We start from the raw sequence: 23,995 nt of genomic DNA, 5'->3' as shown, positions 1-23,995 counted from the left end.
GGTGCGACCACGACGACGTTCGGTATTGTATTGTATTACTTCTTGATGTTTGATTTGACTGCACTGTGACTCCATGTTGAATCCAGTTACATTTTTTCGCCTGCATTATATTTATACAAGAGGCTCTCAAGATTCAACTTGATGTTAGATTTCATGCTGAGCTTAGGAATAACATGTCTGTATTTTGAGTGATGAGTGAATTTGAAAGATGGTTGTGTTTTTTGGTTTTACTTTTTACCTGGAAATGCGAATAGAAATGGAAAGATTTACAAAGAAATGTTATGGAAGAAAATTTTGCCCCAACATTTGAGAACTTTCAATTCTATTCTGTTTTCTAATTCTCGTTAGAATTCTGATGAAGATTGCTAATAGATAGTATTCCCAAAAACAAATTGAAAGTTGCGGAGGGCCACCTTTGCCTTGCTAAGAGATTTTATTCTTAACGGAATTAATTAGACAAATCGCACCACCATAGTCATGCTCTACCATTCATAGGATCAATAAAAAGCTCACTTTTTATACAAGTAACTTGTATTGGATTTATTAATTGATTCATTTTAATATGTGTTAGCATTGATCCAAAACTAAAATGGTTTTGAAATTAACGACAAAGATAGGGTGGATAAACAATACGTAGAAGCCACATTTTTTCACAAATTGCACCAAAATATTATGACTCAAGGCTCAATTGCACGAAAAAAAAGTTCATTTTAGAGAGAAATTGCGGCTTCTTTACAAGATTTCACCATAATTAAGCATTTTGCAATTATGGTGCAGCCAGTCGTATAGACCATGAGTTGAATATATGATTTTGGTGTCCCAAAAATCTCACACCATTGATTTTATTTTGTCCTCAAACTCATCCATTGTTGCTATTTTCTCTCTTTTTTGTTAAATATTAAATGTTGATGCCCCACCTCCATGGAAATGCATCTTGTCGTTTTCACTACAGTTCATCCATTGCTGTGTAAATGACATCACACATTTCAAATCTTTTTGCTACATAGAAAACGAGATGCAACGAAATGTTTCTAGATTTGGACTCTTTTGTTGACATTAACTCGTCAATTAGTCGTTCAGTATATATGTATATATACACACACACAGGATGAGGAGAAGCCAAACTAGAGGGAATGAATTCTACGAAAATGAAGCTTTTTTTTCCACCACATGAGGATGCTTTGTTAATGGGAAGAGCATCTTAGCTCTTTTTTATATTCTTTTTTATTTTGGGGAATAGAAATCATCATCCCATGGATTTTCCATGTCATATTTTGTGAAGAAAGAAAAAGAAACATTAAAAGTAATAATAATAATAATAAATCTTAAGCCATTAGAAATCGTGTTGCCCTGTTTTTGTTTCCTGGAAAGAATGAACGTGAAGAGAGGAGGGGGAAGGATTTTGTAATTTAGCAAGTCACACTTGTTAAGCCCTAATCAGTTAACAGTTATTTTCGCACTCACTATCAATAATAAAATTGAAAATTTTTAAATTTTTTAAAAAAACTGCAAAAATATCTCTTTTCTTTGTCTCTTTTAATTGTCAAAAATTTTATGGTAGTTAACAAAAGATGGATTTAATGAATGAGCACCTAACTAATTTTTTTAATACAACCACCTTTTAAGTAAGATAGAGCCATAAATTTTATAGGAGGGGTGAGAAAAAATTTTACATTATAAGTTTTTGTATATTTAATTTTTTTAATTATAAAAAATTTAAAAGACAAGTTAGCAAAAAAAAAAAAAAAATACAAAATCGTATTAGAATTACAACCACAACCAAACCAAGAGAGGTAACCCCTTCCTTACTACAACAAGTGAGGTGGAGGATACGAACTTATAACCTCGTATGTATCAATTACTCATGAACTAGGCTTATACTTACTTTAAGGAGCAATTACAACTTAAAACATTATGCTATTTATCTACGGTTAGTTTGGATATAAAATAAAAAAGATCCATGTGAAAATATGGAAATGTTGGGCATATAGATGGATGATAATAAAAATAAAATAAAGTAGCATTTATTTTTAGTATAGTTTTAAGTGGTCGTAGTAGGAACAGACCAAACCCAAGGGAAAAAAAACATTTTTAACCAAACTTTATTACAGTGTTCTTAATTGGAGTTATTCTACACATCAATGAAAAGAAAGAGAAGAGTCAACCCTTCAATCATTTGAAAACATACCCAAATATGAACAAATTTATAACGCATCAAAACAGCAAGCAACATCGAGACATTTGAGAGCACAGACATAAAGCAAATCAAGCAATAAAAAGCTTTAATAAAATTACAAAAAAGAACAAAGAAAAGGAGGAGGAAGAAGGAGTTGAAGAAAGATGAAAGTTCATAGTGGATTGGAAGGAACTCACCTGATATATCTTGAAGCCAACCAGAATTACGTGTGGTTTTGCAGAACGTTTGGGTTATTTCTTCAAGCCAAGTCTGGGCCAGTGGGGAGGGCCTCATAACCATCGTGGAAACGACGTGTGGTTTTGGAGTTTGAAACGGGAATGCATTTGAGAACCATGGCTATTGGCAAACTCAGAGCTCCGATTACGATGCTGGCTGCCCATAACCTCCAGCTTAGTGACGCTGTCTCTGCGAAAGTGCCAAGAAATTCAACGATTATAACTTGGAATGCTACTGTTGAGGCCATCACTCCCATGAAAACCCAGCTCCCGAACATCCCTCGGAAAACGTTTATCTTCTCCATGTCACGGCTGTTTATTTCATTGAACACCTGCCAGTTTGGACACAAAATAATGTAATCAGTTGTTGTTCTTGAGTAACTATGAACTCAAGTTTGTTGTATTTGGTAGAGACATGCCTGGCAAAACACGAAGGAGTTGAAAATAAATGTGTCGAGGATGATGCTTGAGCCTGGGCCAGTGAGCTTCAGCAGCCGCTTCCCTTCAAATCTGAGGATCAATAAGACGGTGATTTGGTAGATGCTCTGACCGATGATGTTCCTCCACATGATCCCTGTGATGATGTTCACGTTTCTCCCAATTGGTTTTCTTTGCATCAGCCCGTCGGTGGGAGGCTCTGTGGCCAAAGCCAGCGCGCCCAGCGTGTCCATGATCAGGTTCACCCACAGCATTTGAACAGCAGTCAGAGGAGCAGAACCTGAAAGTTAATTCATTTCATCAACTTAAGTTTTTGTGTAGTTTAGTATGGTTTTGAACCCAGTGTTTTGAGTAACTCGTGATATCTCTTTTTTCTTTCTATAATTATGAGTCGAAGTTTTGCTCCAATATATCTAGAGTATCTACGCCCGCCTTAAAGCATGTATCCGGAAGACAAGGATTTTTGGTATTAAGCTCACTAGAAAATTTAAATTTGGACCTCTAAATCAGTACAACTAAAGACTCCAAGTCCTTACCAATTGACCGCCTCTTAGTGTCCACCGATATCTCATTTTAAATTCAAGAAGTGGAACAAGGGAACTGCAGATACAGGAGAAGGTGGAAGATGAGTTACAGACCTGAAGCGCATGCAGATATAAAATTGAGCATGAGAGCGACAACGTTGACTGTAAGCTGGAACTGTACAAACTTCTGAATGTTGATGTAGACTGCACGTCCCCATCTAGCAACATTCACGATGGTTGTGAAATTATCATCCATTATGACTACGTCGGCATTTTCTTTGGCAACCTGCACGCAGACAAAACAAAAAAGAAACAAAAAAAATGTTATTAATGCTCCAGGTTTCTAGAACTGAAAAGGAAAGCAGAAGAAGAAACTTCCAGAGACCCAATTGATTAATTATGTATTATATCATCATTTGATTAAAATTGTCCTTCCATTCAAGATGTCTTGATCGAGGGACTGATTCAATCTTTGGAGTCAATTTTTCATCCACACGTTGTTGCTATTCCTATAATAGAAGGATTACAAATCCACATGTAAGAAGAAACAAACCTCTGTTCCCGCAATACCCATGGCCAATCCAATGTCTGCCTCATGCAAAGCAGGGGCATCATTAGTCCCATCACCTGTGACGGCCACCACTTCTTTGAACGTTTTCCTCAACTGTACTACCAACGTATACTTGTCAAGAGGAGAGGACCGAGCCATCACCTACACAAACAAACAAACAAACTAATAAAAACAAGCACAAGGCGCCAACATGTCTCCCTTTTACTAATTTATGAATCTCAGGCTCAGGACCTGGAGTCTTGGTATTAACTTCTCCATTTCATCTGGGCTCTTGTTGCGGAACTCTGGCCCTTCTATTGCTAAACCATCTGATGTCAAGATACCACACTCTTTGGCTATGGCTTTAGCCGTGTGGATGTTATCGCCAGTTACCATCCTTACAGTTATCCCTGCAGCCAAACACGCCTGAACCGCCTCCTTCACGCCCGGACGCACAGGATCTTTAATGCCAATTACAGCTATTAAAGTATAACCATCCTCGGGAATTCTATCGGGTGCTGTAAAGACTTCTATGTCCTTGTAAGCGATGCACAGAGTTCTAAGAGCGTCGCTGGCAAAACTATTAATGATATTCGAGATGCTTGTTCTTTTTTCATCTGAAAGAGGCATTGCTTCTCCATTAGAGCTAAGAACCTTGTCACACATGGATAAAATGATCTCTGATGCTCCCTTGCAGCATGCTCGAAACCCATCACCAGGAAGAGCCACGAGAACCGACATTTTCTTTCTATTTGAGTTGAATGGTTCAACTTTGACGATCTTATACTCGTCGTTCAGTGAATCAAAATCACCGCCCAAAAGCAAACCAAATTCTAGCAATGCAGTCTCAGTTGGAGTACCTAAAATCGTGTTTCTCCCGTCTTTGCCTTTGACCACCTCTGAGCTAGTATTCTGAAATATAGATTGTACGAGGAGATTGTAAACCGTTTCAGTTACTGAGGTTTTCAAAGCAGTCTCTTCATGGGCATTTTTTATTGTCCTCGTTTCTTCACAGATCCACATTTTGTCAACGACCATATGATTTGTTGTCAATGTACCTGTTTTATCAGTGCAAATGCAGCTTGCAGAACCCATAGTCTCACAAGCAGAGAGATGCCTCACGAGTGCCTTGTCCGCCATTAACCTTTTCATGGCAAAGGCAAGACTTAGTGTTACTGCTAGAGGCAATCCTTCTGGAACTGCGACAACAATTATGATCACAGCAATGGCAAAGTAATTCAGAAGCGTTGATGCATCACCAGAGGACCAGTGCCCAATCTGATTGTGTAATGCTTTATTCACAAAAAACCTTGCAATCAGAACTAGGAATGTTAACACCGCGAAAACCAAGCCGATCTTTCCAATAATTGTCGCAACCCCATTAAGCTTTACCTGAAGTGGCGTTTCGTCGTCTCCCCCTTCACTCAAAGTGACCATCAATCTTCCCCATTCAGTTCTCATCCCAACCGATGCAACTAGCATTTTACCAGAACCATCCTGCACTTTGGTCCCTGCTAGAAGAAAAGGCCTATTATTGTCATCTACACTTACAGGTTCGCTTTCACCTGACAAGCTCGATTCGTCGATCGATAAGCTGTAGCCTGACACCAAAATGCCATCAGCAGGGACTTGATCTCCAATAGACAAATGAACGATATCCCCAACCACCAAGTCGTAAATAGAAACCTTCTGTCTGCATCCGTCTCTAGTAACTTGAATTATAATGTTTTTCTTCTGCTTGTCCAAGTCCTTAAATTGCAAAGACTGATTGTAGTCACTGACCGCCGTTACTATCACGACCAGGAAAATACTTAGTATTATTCCAAGTCCGTCGTACATGCCTTTAGGCCAACCTTCAGTTGCATTTCCGACACCCATAGAAACCACGGCAGAAACCAAGAGAATGATAAGAGTCAAGTCATGCAGGGCTTCCCATACGAACGTCCAAATGCCTCTTGAAGGTTTCTCAACGTAACGGTTGACGCTGTATATATTCTGCCTTGAAGGTATTTCACTTGAAAGAATCCCATCTTTCAGGGAAACTTTTAATTCTCTTGCTAATCCCGCAATACCTCCATAATGTTCTAAACTCTTGGTATTGTGGGTTTGAACAATGGATGCTAGTACATCAGGTTCAACGCCATAACCAGCTTCTCTTACTTCTGTAGAGAGCTTGTAATCACCTCGCTTCCCAGCTGTTACATGGGGATAAAAAAATGTATATATAATTCAGAAATGTGTGTACAAACATTCAATGTTTAGAAGATATTGTTATATGGAACTAAAGGAGCATACCATCAATGAAATGCAATGCTGCTTTTTGCACGTATAGAGCTACTCGTATCTTTTCCTGTACAACATACAGGGAAGAGGATGAAAAGTAAGAAGTTTGGACTTACCATTTTTTAGTTCGACAAGAAAAAAAAGGTTTTAATCAGATGCATTTCTGTTCTTTGTTCTCCAATTATTTGGATTTATCACACCGATAAACAATGATGGTGATCCCGTGGATATGCGGGGGACTAGAAATGGATCTCCAATTACATCTCCGCGGATCGTCTAATCCAAATTCTAGGGTTTGCTAAAATAAATATGATTTCGGAAATTAAAACTCTTAAATACTTTGAAGGAAAGCACTGCGACAGTGAGACTAATTAAAACATCAATGTATTCTCTCAAAAATTGGGAGTTTAAAGATTGGAAGAGTGAATTTGACCTGACTTTTCAAATAGGTGAAGGTATTTTTAGTAAGTATTCAATTAGCATTATTTTCACTCGTACTATAGAAACATTATTTAACTTACCAATACTACTCTCTCAAAATCACACTAATACTCATATCCACTCGCCATAGCCAATTTGAGAAATCCTTAAGCCTATGTAAAAGTACGTAGTTCTCAATTTACTTCTCTTCACTAGTTCCCTGCTCGTCTCCATTTTTCAAGTAACCATTGGTGCTTTTATGGGCCCGGAAACCTTGGTTAGAAAAGTGGCCATGAATATCTGTCACTGCTATAACTGGATAAGAATTTATTTATCTTGTCTGAAGCTTCTAACTCAACATAAAACTAGAATCTTCTCTGTCAGCTTCTAGTTTTTAGCATAATGAGCTTGAATATAAGTAGCTATATCTATTGACCATGTAAAAGAAACGTAATTGTGACCACACTAAATGGGGAAAAAATCAAAAAAATGCAGGAGGAAGACTTCATAACTTGCACTACAGTACAAGGCGTGTAGTACACACTGATTAACAAATAAAATAGAAAAGAAAGTGCGCCCATGGTTAGAGAAGCAAACTTAAGCTTGACAGAGACATTGTGGGACAGAGACATGCACGACATCATAAGAGATAAAATGATGCTGACAAGATACATCGTGTTCATCAGTTTCTATGGCCAATGAGTTGACAAGAAATTATTGCCGAAATTTCGAAGAAACTTCGCAAAATTTTGGACCGTCACGATGAAGATATGTTCTGTCATAAATGAATTGACCGAGTAAAATTACATTATATCCCAAAGTTTAAGGTTGTGGATAATTTTTTAAGTAAATTTTCGACACAACTCACATGTGAGTTTGGAACGGAATACGAAATGGAAAAAAGAAATAAATAACATTATAGAAGTTTAATAAATTCTCAAGTGTGTTGAGCTTTCTTCATCTTCTTTCTCGTCCAAAATCTTGAGCGTTCTAAATCACTAAAATTTTAATCTCTCTTACAACTAAGTCTCATATACAGAAATTATCAAGTCTTGATCCTAACACTCTTGTTTTGGGGATAATTTCTACATGATTGCTCTTTTAGATGCTCAAATCTTCTTTCCATAGAAGACTAGAAGTCTTGGGTTCTACAGTTTTCACGTTTCATTTCCATAGAGCTAACAAAATCTAGCTGAACATAGAACAAGAACTAAAGCTGAAGTATAAAAAAATTCATAACCACAACGCCTCCGAAGCAAGTTCTTTATTTAAACGACTTTGTTCAGTAGTCCCTGCAGAAAGTTTTTCGAATAAGCTTCATCCCTTTTTTTTCCTAGTTTGAGCAATTTTTTTCTTTTGACGAGTCTTCATAATTCTGTTATAACTATGAACAATTGAAAGTGTGAAATTCCGAAATCCTGTCGCAAAATTTGAAACCAGAGTGCCGGCTTCATGATTAAGCCAACAGAAAGTTGGCCTTCGCTGTCCAACTTGATCTAGAAGAATGTAGACCGAAGACTTGAAAGCATTTCTCCAATTTGACTTTTATTGTTCAATCTCAATTGGCTACCGTTTCCGTATGGAGAAATCCAGCGCTTTTAAACTCAGCGGAAACTACGTGTGCATTTTTCTTCAACGACTTCTCATTCGAAGACCATAACAAACAGAGCTAAACAGAGAAAAACCTCTTTCTTCGCTCATATGGTAACAATCTCCAAATCAATATCAACATCCAAGAACAACGTGAAAATAAAGCCAATTGTATTAGTTAATTGTGTTCCGAAAATGTATTAATCATGTAAACTAATTAAAACCACCACCAATTCAACGCAGAGAATAACACCACACAACAATGCAAGATCTAACGAACAAGCGGTAAATGGAAATTAGAGTTAGATCGGATACAGTAAACGAGCAAACCTGGAGTTTCTTGCGCTTCTCCTCGGCCTGAGCACGCTTCTCGAGATCGGCAACCATGCGGAACCTCCGGCGGCGATTCTTGACAATGGAGACCGCGGATCGCCATCGCATTTGAGCCTCCTCGGAGGGGCCCTTCGGCTCGAGTTCGAAGTTCTTTCTCAAGTAATTCTCCATCGTTCCACTCATTGTTGCCGTTTCTCCTCTGCAACTTCAATCAATCTGTGAGCAAAGAAGATGAAGAAGAGAAGTTTGGTGATGGTGATGATGAGGAGGAAGAATTCAAACAGCTCCGGGGAAGGCGGGAATGAAAGAGAGAAAATGCGATTTTCAGTTGTTAGTTTACCAATATTTTAAAATTACTATTTGTAATCAGATTGTCAGTTTGTACTCACAAATATATATATACACTTTTTTTTCCTTTTTCTTTTTTTATTACAAGAACGTGGGATGAAGGATTTAACTTAATTTTCATCAATATTTTTCCCCAAAGCCTCGTAATTTTGTTGATTTTTTTTTTAATTACTAAATGTTGTGCGAATCGAAATCACTTTATTTGTTAGTATTGGGTGTGAATCAAACTTGTAATCCGATATATGTCAATTATCACTGTACTATGCTCACTTTGATGTAATAATAATAATAAGGGTAATTGTAGTGGGTAGCAAAAATAGTTCGTAAATTTCAAAAAATGTTACCAACTTTTCAAATTTTCAAATATAGCAAAATATTTGAATTTTTATTTTTGAAATTTTTATCATTCCAATTTTACCCTTATGATATCGGCTATAGATTCAATATATATATCTGTATCTGATATAAATTTAATGTAAATATGTATATGATATACATCTAATTTATATATGATATACTTCTGATATACATCTGATATACCCCTAATATATATTATCAGATGTATGTATTATACCTCTAATATATATATCTAATGTATCTCTAATTTACGATATACTAAATATATTTACAACTGATATACTAAATATAAGGTATATCAAATGTTTAATTTTTAGTGTATATCAGTTGTTTAAGTTATAGTTTATCATTGTAATTTGTTGATTGATATACTAATATAATCAATAATGTTGATTACTATATCACTACTATTTCTTCAATGAATATTAATTAGATACTAAATATAAGAAATATCAACTGTTTAAATTTATAAAGTATATTAGATTTCTAACTTTTTTTTTATGTGTATGATCCACGTAAACCTTTTATACAATAATTTTATATTACAAAATTTTTTTGCATCATTGTTTTCCTATGAAAAAAAAAATTGGATATAATAGTATTTATATCAAATATATATCAGTGTTATATTGGACATAATTATATTAGTAGATATCATGATTATATTAGAGGTATATCAGTGGCAAAATAAAAGCATATTAAGTATATATCAAATATATATCAGTTATATTAGTGGTAAATCATATAAGCATATATACGAAGTTATATAAATAATATATCATTTGTATATCAGGCCCCGTTTATTTACTCTCAATCGTAATGGAAATCAATCATAATGAAAATCAATCGTAATAAAATCAATAAAATGTTATTCCATTAATGTTGTTTACTTGAACATATCTAGAATCGGAATCAGAAACCAATTCATGGTGTTTACTTCCATCTGGAATCGTAATCAGACATATACTGATTACCAAAATACCATATATTTATAATTAATATAAAATTACATTAATTAAAAAGGATTTTATGAGATTTTTTATATTTAAAAAAAATAATTACTTATAATAATTTTTAGATGTACTTATATTATTTTACTTAATAGTAATAAATTATATATTTTGTATTTAAGTCTAATTTTTTTTACACTTTATTTGATATTATTATTAAACTATTTATTATTATAAACTTTCTTTTACCAATTCAATCTAAAATTAAATAATTTTATAATAGAAACACGAAAATGAGAAGAGTAAAAGCGGACATGGAGCAGTTGAAAAAATAACCCTAAAAGAAAGCAAAAGATCGTGAGTCTCTAAGGGCATTGGTTGTCAAATTACCAAAAAAAATGTATTGTGGGTCCCACAGATTAAAGAATTGGAATGAGATTACATAGTTATTTTGCGTGTAATGGGATTGCGTATTTTTTAGGGAGTGATTCCAAAATTTGGAGTGGGATTCCTTGATTACGATTGCGAGCAAGTAAACAGGACCTCAATGGTAAATTAAAGACATATCAATTATATATCACAGATATATAAATGTTGTATCGGCATGGTGAATCAATGGCTATCATACGTATATCAGTGGTAAGTCATATTAGAAATTCAGTAGATATCATAGTTACATCCGAAGTAAATCAATTCTATATTATTATTATATCAGTGATATATCATAGACATATATCGGTAATCAGATATATTACAGATGTATATCAGATATATTGTAGGGTAAAGTTGTAATTTTAAAATTGGACCTTCGTTTTTTGTTGAAAAAAATGTTATATTTGAAAAAACTAAATGCGATTGTTATTTTGCTTATTTTACTAAATATTTTTGACATTTTTGCAACTACCCTAATAATAAATGCTAAATGAGTTCAGTTTACAATGTTGGGTAAAAATGGTTTATTTCGAGTTAAATCATAAATTTGGTTAGTATACATATTGTGTCTGATTAGTCTTTTAATTTTAAATATGTTAATATATATAATTTATAAGATTTAAAACTAAATTTTAAACATCAGCATGGTTAAGATATCTACTTATTCTATCCCGATCAAAACTCAAATCTTTATTTTATATTTTATATTTTTTAGTAAGAAATGGTTAATGAATTATACTCGATAGAGACGATAACAAATAATACTTAGATACATAACAATCAGCATCTATTTTTTGTTGAATAGCTACCGTTAGACTTTTTACTTACTCTTTCAAAAAATTAATGGTCAAATTTTTATTGGTGATCAAAAATAGATGTTAATTGATCTGCACCTGAATATTTGTATCCACGTGGAAAATGCCTCCCCCATCCCCATCCTTGTGGCTCACGAGAGATCTTAGTCCCATCTTCAATTTCAAGAAATGAAGTGGGTTTAAGAATTTCTCATACAAAAGATCCACTAATTTCTTTTTGTTTTATTAATTCAATGTTAATTTACCTATAAAGTACACATTTTAAATTTAAATTTTATAGAAAATTTCTTCATTAAATTATTTAGCATCTTTACACATTAGTTTTTCACCATTATTTAATAAGTTCTTAATACATGAACATATAAGTTAATTAAAAAATGATTACAAATTTTGGACTGGTGACTACATTCTCGATCTCCATTCTCAAAATTAAATCGAGAAAAGAAATTTTCATCTTCGTCCTCGTCCTCGTCCTCGCGAAAAGTTGTGATCTCAAACATCAAAGGAGTGTCATGTTTTCCATTATTAGGCTTTAGATGTCCCCTATGACTTGACGAGTCTTTAACAAACTTATTATTATTGTCAACTACTTGGTATTTTTGTAGCATTGGAAATAACTTTTCATGTAACACTATTCACCATGAGTTGACAAGTCTCTCCACAACTTCTTTGTATTAGTTGCTTCAACCATAACTTCAAGTGACATTATTTAGTGAAGGCCACTTATTGTCACTATTCAAAAGTACAATCAACCTTGTGATATTACGAATGGATAAAAAATACTATACAACAAAGTTCGATTTAACTATAGTTCTCAATTAGTCAAAATATCAGGCCGACATGAACATAGTTTAATTAGTCAAGATATTACTTATCTCCCCAAAAATCGAAGGTTGAATCCTCTCACCTCTGGTTGAACTCGAAGAAAAAAGGAAAAAAACATTACTTACTAGATTTAACTATAATTCAGTTAATCAAAATATTAGGCCGACATGAACATAGCTTAATTAGTCAAGGTATTACTTACCTCCCAAAAGATCAGAGGTTTGAATTCTCCCATCCCTTGTTGAACTAAAAAAAAAAAAGAAAAAAAAAACATTATTTACATCCCTAGTAGTTGAAGATTTGAATCCCCTACACTTGGTTGAACTCAAAAAATGGTAGAAACAAACGAGTCGTTCCACACAGTATAATATTGTCCACTTTGAACATAAGACTTCATGGTCTTTCTTTTCGTATCATCCAACATGTCTAATGTTAATGGCGATATATCCTTACTGTAGACCCATGAGCTTCTCTAGCCATCTTATTATAAGCAAGCACACCAAACCACGGATTTCTTGAGGCTCGTCACTTTGTTCGGAATTAGAGGATTCTACCCACATGGCTAAGTTAAAGGGCATGACTCTGATACCAATTGTTTGGTAATAGATTTGACAATTGGTACGATATTGTCTATTTTACCTCATACTTTACTTTTGGTATCACCCAAAAAAAAACGTGTAGTTTAGTTGCTATTTTCTTTTAATTACTCAACAAATACATATATAAACCATGAGTTAAAATAACAAAATATGCATGTGTATATTTATTTATTTTAAAGAAAGTAATGGCAAATATGGTATTTTTTTAAAAAAATGTTAAATATTAAATTTGATAGTAATTAGTTTCTTTTAAACTTTTTCCCACATAAGTAAAGATTAAAACATTTGGCCTCAAATAGATATTTTGAACCGATTGAGTTATTTTTAAGTACAATATGTGAGATGGATGGAGATTCGAACTTACAACCGCTTAATTGGAGATATATGTCAATTACCGCTAAACTAGAATCATTTTGGCTTAAACTGCTAAGTTATACTCACATTGCTTTACCTAATCAATAAATTAACATAAATTTTATTGAAGTAAATTACAATAATCAATTGATATATTTTGTCAAGTATAACTTAACAATTAATACATCTAATTTTTTTCCTTTAATCCTTTAAGATTGCAAATTTAAATTTTCACTCCATATATTTATTGTACTAAATTTAATAAGTTTTTTTTATTTGAATAAGGTCATATATATATATTTTTGCAGTTTCTCTACCATGGACTAAATCTGCTTTTTTTTTCAAGAAGTTCGTGTATAAGACATCAATTACCTTCCATATTAAAGGTTCGACTCCTACTCTTGTATTATATTGAACTTAAAATAAATAAATTAAAAAATTAAAAAGAAAAATCTCATGGTTTTGAAAAGACTATGAGCATTGATCATTCAATTTAATCATAAACGGTTTTGATGTACAAAGAAGACTAAAATTTGAAAATGTTGGCTTCTGAATTCCCCCTTGTAAGATTTACATTGGTAAGAGAATTACAGTGCCCAAAGCAGCCAAAACTACATGTCGGACATTGCCTCTCTTTGTCGTTTTACTCTCCTTTAGTTGTTATCTCCTCTCTTTAGTTACTTCAATACTACACTAAATAAATTGAAAAACTACAACTAGCTACAACAACAATCATAGAAGAATGGCCTCTCCTTTGATTCTTTTTGTTTTATGTTTTGTTATGGTAATTCTCATGTCCTTGGTGTTCTGCAGAAGACAACAAAATGTTTGAATCACAAACAAAATTTGAAGAGTATCTCGTTTGATAACAATTTTGTTTTAAAAATTTAGCTTAACAGTAAGATAGAAGTAGTGTTTATAAGCTTAGTTTTCAAAAACAAAAATGTTATCAACGGGGTGTGAAGTGAAAGTAAGTTGAAGAATGTAGGAGTAGAACTTACATGATGGAGCTAAATAGGAAGCTAAATCCCGACTCTGCATGTCGGTCCGCCCGTGCTCGCGTACAATCCAATGGCTCCATGGCCAGAAGAGTACCTGAAAATAATTGAGACACAAAACTCAGCATCTGCATCAAATGATAGCTCAAAATAGCAGAAGATTCAAGGCGAGAAAAGAAAGGCCTACTGGCAGTTGAAAGATTTGAAGGGTGCGTCAAGGTTCGATGATGAAATGAAAGACGAAGCTGCAGAATGATTGTCAGTCAAGGCATCCGAGTCATCCGCCGCGACACCGTTAGGCGTGTACAAGGCAGAGGCGAAGGGACTGTCAGGGAGATTATGCTCCAAACTGCAACAAAACAAGAGTCATAGAAAATACATATTTTTTTCCCTTTGGAGACAAAATTAAGAAACAAGAAACGATAACATTGTCAAACAAATCCTTTAGATACCTTGTTTCTTGCACGTCAGTCTCCTTCCCATTACTATTGTCACCGTCAGTTGCAGAATCCACATTGTGCAACATCATTTGCGGCTCCATCTCGAGCAAGCGGTTCGAGCCATTCTCTGCAAACAAGAGGAGAATCGTCATTGAGCTCCAATGAACCCAAGTTGTGAAAATCAGCCAGAAACAAAGAGGAATAATGTACCTTGAAGAAGTTGTGGGTTGGAAGAAATTGAATGGAAAAAAGGGGTTTCATTGAAGGGCTTGGGAGAGTGAGTGGGGGAGGGAATTGCAGGGTGGTGGTGGTGAGGCTTTTTCACATCAACAAGTTGCAAATTCGTTACTCTTAAAGCTTGAAGCTCAAGGGCTTGCTGCAAATCAGCTTGCTCCTCTAGTTTCCTCCTCCATAGCATGTCTTGACTGTTGTACAACATTCTTGCCCCTGCAAAGTAAAAACATGTCATGAAGGCGACTTTCCAAGATCATTACTTCCGTAGCTCGCTTGTGGTTGTGAGAACTTTGGACTCCGGAAACTTGAGGCTCATTTAATGATGCTCTCACTCCCTGTTATTATCTCACTCCCTGTTATTATCTGTTTCTTGTTTCTAATTTTTATAGAAACAAGTGTGTTATAACCACCTGATCCTACTATATTTAGTTGTTATTACACAGGTTCCATTACCATTCATGGTGGTTGAAATGATGAGAAACTTCACGAGTGTTTTTGTTTCTAAAAGGAAACCGAAACATAAGATGAGAAACATACAAAAGGACGAGAATATTACTAAATGGGTCATCAAACTCAAGATTCAAATTTCGGTAGGGACGAGAGTGAGTATTTTGAGGCGTACTTATAGCTCTGAAGGTTCCTTGGGAGTTATAAGACACAAAATACAATTGAGAGAGAATTGATTGCTTACCAAGATGAAGATCATGAAGCTCTCTAGAATCAACACTAGTAGGAGTACCACAAGGTGAGAAATCCCCCCTTTCCATTGGCTGTTTCCTAATTATAGTTTAAATATAAGATTACAATCAGCCATGGAAAAATGTTTTAAACTAAAATCACAAATCAAAATTTAGAAATCAAAATAAAACGCGAAAGTATAATGTCCGAAATAAAATTTAGGCCATGTTGGAAGCTAAAACCATTTTTTCGTCGTAACCAAAAGTAATTTCCACTCAAAATCGTCATACTTTAGGAGTGACTTAAAAGTGCTTTGGGCAAAAAGTAAAAAACACTCAACAGTCCTCTGTGAGAAAGTATTATAGAGAATTATGCCCTACATAATTTTAGGACATATCTAAAAGTACCTTAAAAAACGTAGAAACCCGACATCAAAATGATAAAATGTATCCAATCAAAATACTTTTGCTAAAATCACTTTTTTTAAAAGCAATCCAAACCTACCTTCAAACCATTTAAGGTGCCTTTTGAAGTAATTTCAAAATTAATAACTTCAACAAAACCACCTTGATCATAATCACTTTAGTAAAAAAAGTGTTTAATGACAAATTCAACACTCCCAAAGTACTTTTAAGTGCTTTTCTAGTAATCCACTTCGGGTCTTTAAGTGTTTTTTTAGATATGATCAATTTGAATGGAAAGTATTTTTGGTCATGGCAAAAGTGTCAAAAAGCCCTTCCAAACATAAGCCTTATTTAAAATAGAAGCGAGAACCTGAACTTGTCAGGGACTTTTCCCTTCTCCTTATAAGGCTTAACCAGAACACGAGAATCACAGACAAAATGGGGATTTCCCTTAGCCAGAATAAGCTTAACCGTGTCCGGGTACACGAAAGTCACGAATCCAAACATCCTCTTCTGCTGATATGGGATCCTCACATCCTGAACCGGTCCATAAAAGCTGCATAATAATAACATTAAAAAACAAAAAATAAATTGCATAAAATAATTATGTAATTTCAAATATAGAATACAGCTTAAATTTTTATAAAAATAGAAAACTATACTATAATTTTTTTAAAAAATGTGAAATTTGTCTTTTACAAATTTTAGAACCTGAAATATTTGGACACGTCTTCCTCTTTGAAACTGCTGTCCGCAGGAAATGTCAAGTAAATTTGTCTGGCCGCCGGATTCCCCATTCCGCCGCCGGAAAATTCGCTTCTTTCTAGCCGGAATCTCCCTGAGTTGGTTGACTCCTCCGCCATGGATAATCCCACCGCCGCTCTGAGTACGTTTTCATAATTGCACAAGATTTGAAAAAAGGAAAAAAGTTAAATTATGGATTTGGTGCATATGGTGTTTTTTAATTGTAATATTTGTGTGTTAAAATTGACGACTAAGATATTTACTGAATATTAATTTAGAGAAAGAATTACACACCTAGAAAAAGTTGAACTTTTTGTTAATTTCTTAAAAATTTTAGGTAGGAATTAGAAACTTTTTTTTGTGACTTGATTCCTCCTCTAATTTTATACCGCTTACTAAGTATTACTAAGTATCATGTCAGGTTAGTAATGCTACTCAATTTTCACATCCAACGACCAAAAAAAATTTAAACAAGTTAAAAAAACACTTCAACGTTCCCGTTCAAAATACATGTTTAGCCATTTGGTTATCTTACAAGTTTCAAATTACTTTTCTTTTTTTATTTTTTCTTAAAGAGTGACAGTTTGCTAATAAAATTGGTGAGTTTTGAATAGAAAACATAGATTGCTAAACGAATTTTGAGTAAAGGGAACTAGAAAACGAAGAATTATTGAAGAAGACTGAATAAATGTGGCTAATGAGAAATTGTAAAATATATTATAAATTTGTATCAAACGATTATCATAATCTATAGATTTAGAACATGCATCCAATAGTTATGTGCAAAGCCAATTAATTTTTGCGGTTTAAGTTTTCTTGTTTTTTTTTTTGAAAGTGATTCACAAGTCTAGTAGCTTTCGGGATTTTACTTTCTCATTTAGTAATAAAAAGATGACATTTTAATAAGATTTGACAAACTCTAAAAACCAAATTAAAAGGTAAAATTGAAATCAAAGCACAAACCACATTAAAATAGTAATAAAAATTTATTTAAAAAAAAAAAAACCATTCGATACCTTCGCATTTCATTTTGCTGCTGTTGAAGAAGGAAATCGGAAGCCGCCGCCGGCGAATAGGGGAAGAAGTTACAGTTACCGAAAGCCGCAGCAGCCAATCTCTGCTGCAGAGCCGATTTCGACCGGAGAAGAAAATCACTACACTGCTCCACCACATCCGCCCTGCCGCCGCCGCCGCCGTCGGCCGCCACCGTCGATTTCAAACCAAGCTCACCGCCGCCGGAGTGGGAAAACCTGCAACTCCCCCCGTTCTTACAATACCCTCTGGCAAAGTACAGACACGGCCGCCATCCCAGCCCCAAACCCACCTCGTCCGACCAACCACCGGCGAACATCCGGTCGCCGCCGGTCGGGCTCGCCGGCGGAGGAGGGTAAAAGAAATCTGGGTTTTCGAACGAGAGATGATCCTGAAGCTGAAGCTCATCAATTCCATCACCTCCTCCTCCATTTCCACAAGCAGCAGCAGAAAAATTCTGAGGAGCGATGAAAAAATCATCTGGGTTTGGAATTGCAAGAGCTGGGTGATTAATTTTGGGCCTTGATGAGGTGAATTTGAGCTCTGTTTTGGCCTTGAGTACTATGGAGTGAATCAGAGCTTCAGGGCCAAACGCCAACCTGATCATTTCCTTTTCCCCATGATCTTGGAGCAGGATGAGGCCCATGATTTTGGAGGCATTTTCAGGGTCTAGATTTTGAACCCTTGAGAACACAATTCTTGTTGCTTCATAATCATCCATCACCACTCTGAGAGAACAAAAACAGAGGATTTTCCCCTCACTTTCTCTGTTTTTACAAACCCAAGAAAGGGAAAGTGAAGAGAAAAGAGAAGGGCATTCAGAAAACAAAACGAAACCCAGAAGAAATCATGCAAAATCCCCAATTCCCAACAAGTTTAGATTCAACAAGGGCCAAGAAGGAAGTGGAATTAGAGAGTGGGGAGCAGCGCCATTGAAGAGGAGCTTCATTTGCAGTGAAGGTACAATAATGGGAGTCAAAAAGTTATGATTTTTATGTAATATTTAAATGGAGAAAGGGGAGGCAGGGTGATTAGTGATTGGTTTGGGTTTAATTGAAAGGAAGGATGATTGAGTAATGGCGATGGCGGTGTGTGTTTTTATTGGGGCCAGAGCCAGAGCTCAGCTACTTAGTGGGCATGGCGACCACAGTTGCTTTCTCACTCTACAGTCCTTGTTTCTCTCTCTCATGCCCATGTGAAAACAAGGATCGGTAAAAGTGAAGGGGGAAGAAAGTGGGAAAAGACAGGGAAACCAATTGTTTTATATAAATTATAACTTTACCTTTTTCCGGTGCAGTGGAAATTCAAACACAAGATCTCCTACTTGATACTTGATATTTTGTTGAATTATCCATCAAGTTTAAACAGTTAATTTGGTGGATTGGAACAAATTTAATGCAGCGTAATGGACACAAGTCTCCTTAAAAGGGGAGTCATATAAGGTGAGAGCCCCATTGCATTCGGATTGAGTTGTTTGGGAATGGAGCCCCAATCGAACATTGAATTATGTCAAATGCTAAATAACGAGCAAGAAACTAATAGCAAAAAAGTACCGCGATGAAAATATGAAAAAAAAAAACTTTAAAAAGATAGTTGTGCTTGAAATTGTTAGGGGAAGCAGATGGGGAGGTGATGTGCTTCAATTGGATGTAGAACAGTGACGAACCAATTCGTCGATCGCTTGAGGCATGAACCAATGTGGATTGAGATGTTGGTCAAAGCCCAGACGTTTGTTACGCCTGTGGAGATGTCGTCATCCCGATCGTGGTTGGCAGCGCGTTAATACTTTAAAAGGATCTGGACTGATTAAAGGTGGGTTTGGCATTCTAATCATAACTCGCTTTTTGGAAAAAGAGTTGTCAATCTCGAGTTTAATTGGAAAAATCGCCATGAATAATAGTTCACTATTCAAGCTCCCGACTCACTCTTTCTAGGCTTCTCATACTCCAAATTTAAGATGTCGAATTCAAGTTTCAAACCTTTATGATTTCAGCGGCTGTAACCTCAACTTTCAACCGTTCAACTTCATTAAACGTGATCAGAATTAAAAAAAAAATTCTATAAAATAGAAAAAGAAACCAGAGGGCATATCCAACTTAGGTTAAATTTGTAAATTTTTTACTTTTTTGGGTTATTTTGAAGTGAATTTTCAGAATTCAGATCCGTGGTTCCAATGCCAGATGGTGCACGTTCACTTGCCCCAACCTCTGACACACACCCAATAAATATCCCTCTTTTTACTTTTTACTTTTTAGTAGTTTGATCCAAGTTTAAACTTTGTTTTGGAAATGATTTCAAAAGTTTCTTTTCTAATTTTTTAAAAGTAAATTTTGTTTCACACTATACAAATTATGTTGAAAAAAGTATTTTTTTTTTAATAATTTTAAATTCTATTTTCATTTACTAGTTCATTTTAATTCATGCACCATTTTGATTGATGTATTTTCAATTTTTTATCATTTTTAATCTTTATACTATTAAAAAATCTATTTTTGTTCATATACTTAAACCATGACCAATTTGATTCATGTATAAGTCATTTCAATAAATTTAATGAAGTGAAGTACCATGTTAAATTATGATCAAAAGAAATTAGACAAACATAAAATGAATGGACTAAATTTGTCATTTTTTAAAAGCATAAGGACTGAAATAGACAATTTAAAAGTACACAAACAAAAATTAACAAAATAACAAAAGTTGAAAATATAGAGACTAAAATGGACATTTTAAAAATATACCCATCAAAATCAAAATACACTGACCTAAAAAAAATAAAATCAAAATAATAAAACATATTTGGTTACTACTATTTAGTTATCGTGTTTTTCAAAACAAAAAAAACCAAAACTTATTTGATAACTTTTTCAAAAATTTTTTTCTCTCTAAAGCATAAAATTAAATTTCATTTATAGTAATTTTATCAACTATATAATTATTATTAAATTACGTATTTGTTTTTCAATTATAAAAATCAAATGTTATATATATATATATATATATATATATATATATATGAACACAGCTTTCAAAGTTTGGCATTGTATTAATATTTTATATTTCTCAATTGGCTAGCACGTTTTAAGATGAAAGTAAATGTAACTTTTTTTTTTCAATTTTTGCATATATTATATAATGAATTTTCTATGTTGAGGCTATGAAATCAAAATATTGGACTCCAAAAAGTGCAAGTAAAGTTGAGAAATTTATAGTGATCTTCCATGAGCTGTAGACCTAAAAAAGGGATGATTTTAAGTGAAGCTTTCCAAGCAGCGGTTGTTATGGAGAAGTTGTCTCCAACTTTGAAGGACTCTTCAAACCTAATCGAAAACCATATAAATGTTGAAGACATCTCATCGAGACTTTGAATTGAGAAATACCAATGAACATTGACTCTACAAATAAATAAAATAAAATAAGTCAATTATTGATTTAAACTAACATTTCGCATTAATTCTTGAAAATTTTCAAATGGACGATAATTCACCATTGTCATAATTGCAAATATAGCAAGATTATGGTTTTGTAAATATGATTATTTTCTAAAATTTTGCACGTACCTGTTTAAATATTTATACATAATTTCATTTTTACCCTAGAATATCATTCATTTACAGATGGTTTATCACTAATAACCTAATAGATGTGGGGTTGGAGGTATATGTCAATTATCGTTGAGCTATGCTCGCGTTGGCTGCAAATCCCTAAGTTATGGGTAAATCAATGAAGAAGATTATACTTAAAATCAAGTATTAAAGGAATTAAACACTCAATCAATGTTTTAAATAATTGTCAACATGAACCTGTTAAACAATATAATATGACCAAATATTGGAGTGTTCAAACCTTCATCCTATGAGTTGTCTGATAAAAAAAACAATATTTTAATTTTTAATTCCTAAAAAAATTTAATTTTTAAAGCAAGGTCCTCCTTGATTGATTGGCAAGTGATGAACACGCGCCAGTGGTGTTTTTCAACTTTTTTTTGTTTTAATATATATATATATATATGTAATTTGGGTGTTTATTAATTGTCTCATAATTGGGATTTTCACGAGTGGAATGAGTCAATGCCTCCCAGTAGGTCCACGTCACACAAATTTTTCAAACATTTCATCATCATTTTTTTAACCAATATCCACATAATTCACTTAAAAAATTTTAACTCTCTTGATATTGAATTTCTACCTCAGTGTAATATTGTAAATAATTAAAATTCTAAATCATGTTTTATCATTTTATTTTTCACTACCAAACACCATTATTTTATTTTTCACCCGTCATATTTTTATTTATATCAACAACGAAAATTCGAAGATTTAAATTATTGTAAAAGGTAAAGTTAATACATGAATTGTGAAAAACAATTAATGATTTAAAAAATAGTAAAAAAATAGGTTAAAAAACACATTTTGTCCCTATACTTACACTAAAGTTACAATTTAGCCATTGAACTTTAATTTGTAATGATTTAGTTCCTGTACTTTCACTAATGTAATAATTTAGTCATCAAATTTTAGCTTATAATGATTTAGTTTTTGTAGTTTAAAATTTGTAACAATTTAGTCCCTATCTTATAAATTTTTACTAAAATTAGATGTCAAATTTTATCATATATCAATTCAATCTCTCTAATTTATAAACATATTTGGTCCCTCTATAATTTATCAATATATATAAGAAATTTAACAAAAAAAAATTCATGATAAGGACTATATCGTTACCAACTTTAAATTACAAGGACTAAATTATTACCTATTAAAGTTCAATGACTAAATTGTTACCAATTTGAAAATACAGAGACTAAATCGTTACAAATTAAAATTCAATGACTAAATTATTATTTTACGGAAAGTACAGAGACCAAAAAAGTAAAGTATTATATATATAGTTGGTTTTTAAAACCAAACTAAGAATCTAAAAACATCTAGAAGAGGAAAAAGTGACAATGTTAAAAAATAATTTTTTTATACTTCAATCAAAGTCCAAATTTGAAACAAAAGCACAATGAATTAGTGTAGGAACTTTAATGTTAGGGAAGTGTCCCACCATCATATTTATGCTTCATTCTCTATGCCCCATATTGTCCTTTTTGCTTAGTCCCACATTAAATAATGGCTTATATAATCATTACCATCAAACTTAATCAAATAAATATTCTCTATTTGAATTATAGAGATTAAATACAACAAAAAAAAAAATGATGGGAGATAGAGATACAAGTGGGAAGAAGGATCCTTTTTAGTCGGGGGATTCCTTATACTTTTGAAGGTATGTGAGAGAATCTTACTCTATTTTTTTTTCAATTTCTATTTATCTCCACAATGGTATGATATATTGTCTGTTTTGAATATAACCATCACAGTTTTGTTTTTAGTTTCATCTAAAAGACCTCGTAGTAATGGAGATAATTGTCCTTATTGTATATCATAGATCACTCCCTTCCCTAACCAATGTAGGATTTTGTTTGCGCACCTTTAGAATCCCAACATTTTACTTGTAAATATTTTATTTTGATCTCTAAAAAGGTATTTTTGGTCTTCGTTCTGCTGAACTTTGGTATAACCTTTGATAAAAATGTATTAGACTTGTATTCTTAAGCCTCAAGTATTGAGTTTGATATTAAATTTGAGAACATCTACTTTAAACTTTTGTTAAATATTAGGGGTGAAAACCAAACTATACATGTGGCCTGGGACGAAGATTCTACCGACGAAGGATCTGCGGACACTCGGTTGGATGTCGATTATGTTGCAATTACATAACAACAATGCTTCCCTTGTAAAAGGTAAAGGCGCACTTTTCCAAAGATTGTGATCTCTAAGCACTTTACTAAGCTCGACTCGACTCAACAAAAGCTCATACTAATTACTAACTTAAGTTTTAGAGTGTATGTGACCGAGTACCACGTAGATATAAGATTCCATGTCGACAACTCATTAGACATAAAGCCCACCTTGACTAGCGTATTGGCATGTCACCTTGGTCAAATGCATAATCAAAGTACAATATTAAAATGAGTTTTTATGAAAGGTTAGAGATTACTACAATAAAGTATCCAAATATAGATTAGAGACCAAAATATTGAAATCTTATGTATGGGAACAAAATAAGTAAAAAATTTAGGCCCATTAAGGTTATCTTGTTTCATTTTTTTAATAAAGAAAAACATAATTGTATTTGGTAACTATTTATTGTGTTTTACTTTTTTTTATTGAAAAAAAAAAAGAAACTT

General features: G+C 33.5%; 2 protein-coding genes across 2 annotated transcripts; both read right to left on the bottom strand.

Moving 5' to 3' along the window:
• Nucleotides 1-2,077: 2,077 nt before the first annotated feature.
• On the bottom strand, nt 2,078-8,920 carry LOC111012007 (putative calcium-transporting ATPase 11, plasma membrane-type). The gene is made up of 7 exons (XM_022286025.2): nt 8,548-8,920; nt 6,220-6,274; nt 4,177-6,119; nt 3,928-4,086; nt 3,489-3,660; nt 2,832-3,130; nt 2,078-2,744 (listed from the first exon to the last, which is right to left on the bottom strand). The coding sequence occupies exons 1-7, from the start codon at nt 8,731-8,733 to the stop codon at nt 2,436-2,438; spliced, it is 3,123 nt and encodes a 1,040-aa protein (XP_022141717.1). The 5' UTR covers nt 8,734-8,920; the 3' UTR covers nt 2,078-2,435.
• A 4,767-nt stretch (nt 8,921-13,687) lies between these two features.
• LOC111012001 (zinc finger CCCH domain-containing protein 46) lies at nt 13,688-18,935 on the bottom strand. The gene is made up of 9 exons (XM_022286015.2): nt 17,745-18,935; nt 16,696-16,866; nt 16,355-16,540; nt 15,594-15,679; nt 14,879-15,115; nt 14,681-14,795; nt 14,416-14,577; nt 14,232-14,325; nt 13,688-14,037 (listed from the first exon to the last, which is right to left on the bottom strand). The coding sequence occupies exons 1-8, from the start codon at nt 18,479-18,481 to the stop codon at nt 14,253-14,255; spliced, it is 1,767 nt and encodes a 588-aa protein (XP_022141707.1). The 5' UTR covers nt 18,482-18,935; the 3' UTR covers nt 13,688-14,037; nt 14,232-14,252.
• Between the last annotated feature and the right edge of the window lie 5,060 nt (nt 18,936-23,995).

This window comes from Momordica charantia, assembly GCF_013281855.1.
Source record: "Momordica charantia cultivar OHB3-1 chromosome 4 unlocalized genomic scaffold, Mcharantia_2.0 BLBB01000004.1, whole genome shotgun sequence".
NCBI lineage: Eukaryota > Viridiplantae > Streptophyta > Magnoliopsida > Cucurbitales > Cucurbitaceae > Momordica > Momordica charantia.
Note: the sequence above shows the minus strand (reverse complement) of the source record. Positions and strands in the feature narration are given on the sequence as shown.